General features: G+C 30.2%; 1 protein-coding gene across 1 annotated transcript; it reads right to left on the bottom strand.

The window, feature by feature from the left end:
- Positions 1-1,228: 1,228 nt before the first annotated feature.
- Positions 1,229-5,311, bottom strand: LOC104736315 (methylthioalkylmalate synthase 1, chloroplastic). Its single transcript, XM_010456278.2, has 10 exons — positions 4,223-5,311; positions 3,380-3,639; positions 2,835-3,048; positions 2,630-2,710; positions 2,439-2,531; positions 2,158-2,244; positions 1,960-2,060; positions 1,841-1,874; positions 1,601-1,675; positions 1,229-1,483 (listed from the first exon to the last, which is right to left on the bottom strand). Exons 1-10 carry the CDS (start codon positions 4,574-4,576, stop codon positions 1,358-1,360), a joined length of 1,425 nt encoding a protein of 474 aa, XP_010454580.1. The 5' UTR covers positions 4,577-5,311; the 3' UTR covers positions 1,229-1,357.
- Between the last annotated feature and the right edge of the window lie 4,324 nt (positions 5,312-9,635).

The following is a 9,635-nucleotide window of genomic DNA, read 5'->3' as shown; positions in this document are numbered from 1 at the left end:
ATGGTAAGATATCCCGTAAGTTTGAATCCCTTATGAGCTTGCAACCTTAACCGAATATATATTACAATCTGTAACTGGTGCAGATATATTGGTACGTAACCTAGGTGGTTTCAACATTAATGTCACGAAGTCATTGTGATGTGGTCTTATTTATGTTCCTGCAATCTTAATTGACATTTAAAACTTTCATGTTCCAACTTGAAAGCACATATTAGTCTGCTTTTATGAGATATTTTAACATAACTTGCGTATGATTTATAGTTACGGTTGATTAGCGTTTCTTACGACCTACATGTCTGTATGTATATATACGATCATTTGTTAATACAATAAACGAAAGTTATTATGCAATTGTAACGCTTACAAAAAACTTTAAAAATGTTTTCTATTTAGCTTGACCGTATAAGAAAACTGTTTTAGTATTTAAAAACAAAAAAAAAATATTTGACGTTGTTCTGAATGATAATTTCGTTCGGGATTTTGATTATCTTGTTGTGCTAAATTCAAAATTTTCATAAAATTTTCATATATATAATTTGCCCATATTTCTGTTTTTATTCTATTGTTATTCTAAGTAGAAAGAGAGCAAAAAAGAGCACGTTGGTACTTGCAACTCCAGTTCGGCAGATGGGTGGTTGCACCTCCAGTTCGGCAGATGGGTGGTTGCACCTCCAGGTAGGTACGTAGGTGGCTTTGCTTAATATTACTTGTGCGTAATTCTGTTCTTTTTTCAAATATCTATCCAGATTTTGTTTGCCAATCCGTAATTATATCTTGAAAGGACTGAGTGGCTAGTAACTAAACAGGCTTTGAATTGTCAAAGAAAAAAAAAAGGAAAAAAAAAAGGCTTTTGTTTACTATTTTATGTTGAAAATCTTTTTATCCAAGACGCAAAAGACAATCGTTTGACAGAAATTGATGATGGTAAACGTTAATATTCATCTTTGTTATCATTATAAATGTTAATTTGATACAATTGTTTATTTTTTTGCATGACGTTGAAATTAGGTATTAATTACATGCTAAAATTGATACTGAATTTCTAAAACAATATTTCCTTTAATGAAAAATACCAAGATGATATACTTTATTTGAAAAAGAGAGAAGACGAGTTGTCTGAAAACTAATATTCTGAATTTAGTTATTGCATATATTATATCCCTTATATAAAATACTAATTTTTTTTGAACAAACATATAAAATACTAAATAAGTATGAGTTCTCTCACTAAAGAAAAAAGCAACCCATTCTTACTTATACTGTTTTTATTCATTACAACAAGAGAAGGCCTATCAAATAGAACTTGATATTGCCCCGTGGTTCACAAACATACAAAGTATTGACACATTTAAGCATATTAGAGGGAAACCTGAGGAACTGGTATATAGCTGTTAGGCATTTTACCATTAGCGCGGTTTAACTTCTCGATAGAAATTTCATCAGTAGCTGTTACTAATGCCTTTATATCAGCATCCGTGATTCCCTGAAAAAATTAACAAATTGAAACCAGTTTACGTGTAAGATTTCTCTTTCTAAAAATGTATGTTAATTTGTCTTTTACATTCTTGTATCATATATAATTAAGTTTGTAAGCTAAAACCTTTTTATGTTTGGTTAAATCCCTGAACCGTGAGAAGACGTCGTTCAATTTCTCGTCATCGAGTTCATATCCCAACTGCGAATAGAAAAATACATAAGTATGACTTATTCCATAAGTGTTCAATTTATCGCAAAATAGAGTCATCTGGTATGTACAGAGTACAGTTGTACCATATGTGTATATAATATATGATAATTACATTACTCAAGATTAATGATATTACGATATCACAAGGTATACCTCTTTCAGCCGATCCTTCACTGCATGACGTCCACTGCACATTTCCATAGTTGTTAATAAATTAATAAGACAAAATAACAAAATGGTGTTAAAAATTTCTCTTTTCATAGAATAATTACCTAAGTTTTCCCAGAACAATGCCGGAATTTTGAGATTTAACGACCCCAACATCTTCTGGTGATAAGATCTCATACGTACTCCGATTTTTCAATATTCCATCCTGCGAAATATTCGAACAATCTTCATATAATCAATTCGATCTGACATTTTTTATCGTCATTTTGATATAAGAGTACAAATATACTAAAATACGGAACCTGGTGAATGCCGCTCTCATGGACAAAACAGTTGGCTCCAACTATGGGTTTATGTGGTTGAACATACAAGCCCGTATATTCTTGAACCTGCTCAACAGTTTCACATATATTTTTTTGTTAATACTTATCAAGACCATAATAACTAGCATCATTATCTTGATATATATATATACATATATATATGTATACTGTTTATATATATATATATATATAGATATATCCATAACATGTGTATAAAGAAAGTTTTTGATAAATAAAAAAGAGTCTACAAAGAAAGTTACCATCTTGCTTGTAGCCATAATTTCCCGGGTGTCTATTTTTGTGTAAACACCATCCAGTACATATGCTCCTCGACATTTCATAGCCATCACGACCTACATACCATATATATAAATGCTCACGTTGATAATGATGATGATCATGATATATAATGGTGGTGATGTGATTATGGTGATGAACTTGATGATGATACCTCTTCAAGAGACGCATTCCCACTTCTTTCACCAATTCCGTTTATCGTTACTTCGACTTGTCTTGCTCCCGCACGTATACCCTATACAGATCATGTAAACTCGTTGTTTTTTTTTTTATGTTTATATTTTTGTCACATTGACAATTAGTGAAATATATATATCTAACGCAGATCCACACACACAAAAGGAGAATTAGTTACGTACGGCAATTGAGTTGGCGGTAGCAAGACCAAGGTCATTGTGACAATGAACACTAAAGACAATATCATTAATTCCAGGAGTGTTTGCTTTGAGATAGGTCACGAGTTGTCCGTATTCATGTGGCATGTTGATTCCAACTGTATCTGCGACGTTCACCACCGTAGCACCCGCTTTGATCGATTCTCCTAGAATCTTGCATAGAAAGTCCTTGTCCGACCTGAATTACACTAGTATTATAAAATAAATTTATGACATGCATGATTAAATATGTTAATATCACAAGTCACAAAAAATCCCTAGTATATCTACAAGGTTCATATGTTTGATCTACGCGTTTATTCCATGTGAAAACCGTTTTTAAAAAGTTACATTTTGAAAGAAAATACATTTTTTTGTTATGAATTATTCTTATAAAATATGAACCCAAACGTCAACGCCAACACATATATATAGGACTACTAACATAAGTTTAAAACAAACTAAACGTAAAACTAAACGAACGCAGGCAAAACAATTGAGATATATTATAAAGTATTAAGATTTTTGACCTGCCGCCATCTTCGCAACCAAGTTGAATGTCATTGAAGCCCAAGCTTTTGGCGAACCTAACACTACTCGCAGCCATCTCGATCACTTCTTCTTTAGTCTTTTTCAACTTATATTTCATGTGAATGTCACTAGTAGATGTAAATATGAGTATCCTCGGCCTCTTCGCGTACTTCACTGCCTCCCAAGCGGCCTCAATATCTCTAGGTTTGCTTCGTGCGATGGCACATATCACGGGGACGTAGCCTGTTTCCTCATCCACCTAAGCGAAATAATAATATAATAGTTTATTTTCTTTGCGGTCATTTTTGAACTTTTACTTAATTTATGTTTGTAATCCTTCTGTGATTATACCTAAGTTTCCTACTCAGAGTCAGAACCAACTATAGATGGACATATATATATATATATATATATATATATATTATATTAGTATTATAGTCACTTCTTATTTCTGATCTACGTTGGAATCTTAATTATAACACCAAATAAGGTCAACTACATGGCACGCTCAAATTAAATAATGCGCCATTGTGCTTTCTAAAAACTTGGTTAGCTAAAAAAAACTATAACAAGAAAAACAAATGGTAGAAAAAGGGCGAAATTAACTGCATAATAGCAAAGACAAAAAAGAATGCAACTAATGCAGTGTATTCTTTCTTTTCCAACAACAACCTAGTGTCTCCCTCATAATCATTATCCGTCTCTAAAAAGTTTCTAAAGACAGAATTTTGTTTAATCGAGGATCTTGTGCATTTTCGCACCTTGCACACCCTTAGAACCGGCCCTCATTAACCACAGAACATAAAATCCGTATTTTTAAGTAAAGGAAATAAAGAAAGAACCTCATTTCCCACGGTCTTGGCGATGGTTCTAACGGTTTCTAGCTCTTCTTCAGACGACCCCGGAAAACCGACTTCCATAATGTCTACTCGGAGTTTAGCGAGCTGCCTGGCAATCTCTAGCTTCTGAGGAGGAGTAAGGGATCCACCGGGAGCTTGTTCACCGTCACGTAGCGTTGTGTCAAATACACGCACACAGTTCTTGTCGGGGAGCTTGTTCGGTATGTACTCTGGCCACCGTTCCATAACGGGTTTGAGGTCAGTAGCATTAGTTGCAGTCTTTCTGGACTCAGAGGAGCAACATGAGATTAACAAGGCCGGCTTCTTGTATGGTCGGGCCAGGCGGAGTGAGTGCATAAAAGACCGAAGGGGTAACACGGACCCGACGACCACGGTAGAGCCGGTGGTAGGGATTATACCCGAAGATGTCAGAAGTGAGGAAGCTATAACTATGGTGTACGTAGAAGAGAAAGGCTGAAAGACTTTGATTTTGATTTAGATAGTGAGTAAACTGTTTTAAATGGAGTTGGAGTACAATATAAACTTATCTATATTTATAGGTAGAATTATTATTTATTTCTATTAGAAACATTTTGATGTCAGAAAAAGAAATATCTGATTTAGCGGAATGTGACTTAATGAAGCTTATCAGTAGTTTTGTTTCCTAAAGCTAAGTAAAAAACTAGAAAATGTTTCAAATTACATTTTGGTAATCAAATAAAAAACGTTAAATTGTCAATGTTTATAAAACCGGATGGGAAACCAACTCCGCATGATTAGTAGATGGCTCAATTTTTTATATATTTAGAGAATGACCGACATGATAATAAAAGTATATTTATAAAAGTATAATAACGGGTTAGAGAAACACAGAAACCCAAAAATAGATCTTCTGGAAATTGCTCCATATGTATATATAAATTTATAGATAGAATATTAGATGTATATATCTATAAATTATATATATATATATATTCTGAATATATATATATATATATTTTTTAAAATAGTAACAATTATGTAAGAAATGGTAAGTTAAGTTATTTATAAAAAGATATTTGAAGCATAATAATTTATATTAGTATTCTTGATATATCAACATTCGGATATTAGATATGGTTGTAATATATAAAATAACTAAGGGACTGATATGATCGAATATCTAGACATAAAATCACGTGGTATTGCACCTCCAGGTAGGTGATATATCGCATACGCTGATATTTGGACGTAGTTTACTTATAGTTAAGCTCTCTAGTCATTATCTTGAAATAAAGTTTACAATATATAATGAAGTTTCTCTGTCAATTAGAAAGAAAACAAAAATAAGTCCCACATAACATTTTCCACGTTTTCATTGTCTTTATTAGAACAAAAAGGATTCTTCCTATATTCTATACTAGGTGCTTCCCCACACAACGCATAGGTTGTTGTGTAGTTGACACTTTCTTGTGTTTTTGATCTTTTTTATTTTCTCTTTTATATTATTTTGTTTTAATTAGGTATATGCGGGATTGCAGTCACTTGTATTTATACACTATATGTTTATACCATTTCGTTTAGATGTGTACAATTGTGACATTTATTTTTTATGAATTATGAGAATGTTGTTTCTTGCTTTTGAGGATCCAATCTTATCATTGACTGATATTGTTCTCAATACATTTATTGTATTTTAGTTTTTCTAATTAAATGCTTATATAAACCCTTCGTACGTTGATGTTGCAATAATAAGTTATTTTTAAAAAATAATTATCTTCCGTGTAAGTGATTATGTTTGTATGCCCATATTTTGGTCTAATATCAATAAGATCGTTTCTGTTTTTCTTTAGTTTGCTTTGAAACCAATTTTGAGTTAAGCAAATAATGGGTGGAATTATGGTGTTAATAAGTAATATAAATTCTTATGTATATATATTGTATATATGTGACTATAAGTTTAGCTAATTAAAAAATTCTGTAATATTTAAATATAATCTTGAACATATATATATATATTATTTGTCGGAGGAATGTATGGAATTATTGAATAGAAGTTATTTTTGAGTTAAATGACCTTTTATGCCTTTAAAGTGAGTTAAATATTAATAAACTTTTATATGTGTCTTGACTTTTTTTAAAAGGAATACCAAGTGTGTCCTTCCAAATTTGAAGTGACATAGTATTTTAGTTTTCTTATATGATTTTATGAACTTCAATGTAAAAGTTTTTCCAAGTTATAAGTACACTCACGCTGATTGAATTATAAAATTTGGAAAAATGTTTATTTCGATTAATCCTCTGATCTTTTAAATATATTAAATAAGTATGTTTTTGTTTCTACAAATAGGACAACATATATTATAGTTTAACCATAGAGTTAAGCAATGAAAATAGAACTTGTGATTGCAAGACAAAATGCTTATATATATATTATGTTACACAATGATCGTTTAAAAATGAATAGAAACATCTAATTCTCAAATAAAGTTGATTTTTTTGTTAAAACCAACATATGTAAATTTAAATTTAACTATGCAAATTTAAAAAATAAATATGAATAGATTAGAAAGGCAAGAAATATAAAAGAAATATTTTATTTTTATATAAATAAAATAAAAATTGAAAACAATGTTAAATATATATAATACTTTCTATATTAAAATATAGAATCAAACTCTTACAAGTTACACCACATATAAGATATAACAACATTTGATATTGGTGGGAGAGGAGGAGAGAATGATTACTATAAGATGGTAATCCAAATTAGATAATGGAAATGAATCTTTAAAAAATAGAACAATGTAAAATATGTATATTTATAATACTTTCTAAGTTAATATTGTATCTCCAAAATAATTAAAAAATATTAAAATTTAACCAAAAATATTTTCTCTTGAAAGATAAATGAGTTAGTAGGAGGAATGAATTAATGTACAATTCTTGGATAGGAGTTACATTTGAGTTAAATGGAGTTACATGTCTTTAATTATAAATAAATAATTTATTTTTTTATAACCTAAAATAAAATGAATACCAAGTGGCTAAATCAAAATTTACATGATTTGGTTGTTTGTTGATACAAACTCAACACTTACACATAATATTTCAAAATAAAAAAATATTACTTTTGAAGTGGCAAACTAAATTAGTTTTCTTATAAAATTATATGAATTCTTCAATCTCAATAATTTTTAAAACCCCAAGGATAACTTATATTTTTTTGGTTTTTTTTTGTTTTTCACTCATCAATTTAATTTATAGTGCTAGATTTCATACTAATGGTTTCATCTTTAGAGAATTTAGTTAAATGGTATTTTTAAAATTATAATTTATTTTTATATTTAAGTTTCAGTTGAATATGATTTCTTTTTTGGATCATTTTTTATTTTGATTAAAGACACAAAAACCAATTGTTTTATTTTGTTCTTTTTGTTTTCAAAAACCTCAAATCATAAATATATATATATATATATATATTATATTGATCTTTGCAGATTTATCAATTGGATCACAAAACAAAATAGTCTTTATAAATGGATAAATGGATAATTATATTGATCTTTATAAATTATTAAAAATGATACATGAATATGTGAGATAACCAGAGACATAATATATAATTAGATATAGATCATTTCAACTTCATGATCTTATTGTGTGGTGAATATTGTAAGAATGTATGAAAATAATGACTTATAAGATGTTAATATTAAATAGAAAATGGAGATAAACCTTTTAAAAGATTAAAAAATATATATAAGATATACATATCATACAAACTTTAAAACTAAGCTTTTACAATGATATTTGATTTGATTTTTTATAACTCATACAACAATAATAACAAAAATAATACAAAACAAAACAAAACAAAAAAAAGAGATTTGAGAGTAGTGGAAGAAGATGAGATAATGAAAGAATGATAGACTAAGAGAATAAGATAATGAGTATTTATAGGAACAGAAATGATGAAAAATTACATTTAGAAAAATGAGAGTTACAATTCTAATTTATTGTTTTGTTTTAATACAATTGATTAATACAACTTAGTGGAGAAATAAAGTTAATGCATAATTTATAGGGGGAATTTATATGATTTAGTTTTATATTATGTGAGTTAAATCTGAAAATTAATTGTTTTTAAATTTATGTTTTAATATAAATATTTTTTTGTTAAAATTGCATTGCCAAGTGGACCAATAAGGAGAGAGTGAAACCTTACTTTTATATATATGATTCTCCACATGATGCTACTCTTATCATAATATATACATTAACCAATATATCAGTAGTCCAGCGGATTTAAATCTGTTGTATCCCTATCCCATAATTTATTTTCTCGTATCTCCCCCTAATTTATTTTCTATTTTTCTTTAAACAAAAAATTGGTGAAAGACCATAAAATTTTAAGAAACTCTGTTAATTACCAACCCAACCAACTTTTATTAGGGTTATCTACCACAACTGGATCTCATCCTTTTATTTTTTTTTCTCGATTCAAACCTGAAATTTTCTTCTTTCTTCTCCGATGAAACTGAGCGATTTCTTATTTCTTCTCTGCTCAAACATCTCATCTCTCTTCTCACATCAAATCTGATATATTTCTTCATTTTCTTCTCATTTTCAAAGGTAATTCTCTAAATCTCATCTGAAATTAGGGTTTGTAAATTTGGATTTAAATTAAAAATTAGGGTCAAATCTCTAAAATATTTGTGATTCTTTTGTTAATCCCAGCTATAACAATGCCTCCAAAAACGAGAAAACGATATCAATTCAAAGAAAAGGAGAAAAATGAATCCTCTGACAGAAGCTCCTCCTTCCCCAGCCTCAACCGCTCCTCCTTCACCAGCCTCAACCGCTCCTCCTCCACCAGCCTCAACCGCTTCTCCTACTCCAGCGACAATCACATCCCCTCAGCCGGTAGCAATGGATGAAGTAACTCCTCTTCATTCACCATCTGAAATCTCTCCTCCTCCGCCAGTTGCAAATTCTCCTCCTCGACCATCATCAAACGAAGAACAATTGAATTCTCCTTGGCTACCACAGGTAAATAAAATGAAATTTTGGTTGATGAATTTTTATATAGTAGCGGAATAGAGACCTTTGTGTTTTGGTACAAATAAGTTTGCTTGTACAACTAGTATTCACAATTGTTTTTGGATTTGTAGGATAATGATGAGGAGAATAGGCTGGTGAAGAAGCTAGTGAAGCTTCAGCATAAGAGGTTGATGAAGAAGATGCAGAATCTGGAGAAGAGGTTGGTGAAGAAGCTGGTGAAGCTTTAGCAGAAGAGGTTGATGAAGAAGATGCAGAATCTGGAGAAGAGGCTGGTGAAGAAGATGAAGCAGAAGAAGTTGATGAAGAAGATGCAGAATCTGGAGAAGAGGCTAGTGAAGAAGATGAAGCAGAAACTAGAGAAGAGGCTGATGCT

The sequence above is a fragment of the Camelina sativa genome, chromosome 13 (genome assembly GCF_030686135.1).
Source record: "Camelina sativa cultivar CO46 ecotype springtype chromosome 13, ASM3068613v1".
Taxonomy (NCBI): Eukaryota; Viridiplantae; Streptophyta; class Magnoliopsida; order Brassicales; family Brassicaceae; genus Camelina; species Camelina sativa.
This window is presented reverse-complemented; position numbering and strand designations above follow the sequence as displayed.

Excerpts from the sequence above, each read along its gene's own strand:
- LOC104736315 (XM_010456278.2), bottom strand. The coding sequence starts at position 4,576 with ATGCACTCACTCCGCCTGGCCCGACCATACAAGAAGCCGGCCTTGTTA. Across the intron at positions 3,049-3,379 it reads GGTTGCGAAGATGGCGGCAG|GTCGGACAAGGACTTTCTAT; the intron begins GTCAAAAATCTT and ends AGTGTAATTCAG. Across the intron at positions 1,875-1,959 it reads ATTGTTCTGGGAAAACTTAG|TGGACGTCATGCAGTGAAGG; the intron begins GTAATTATTCTA and ends GGAAATGTGCAG.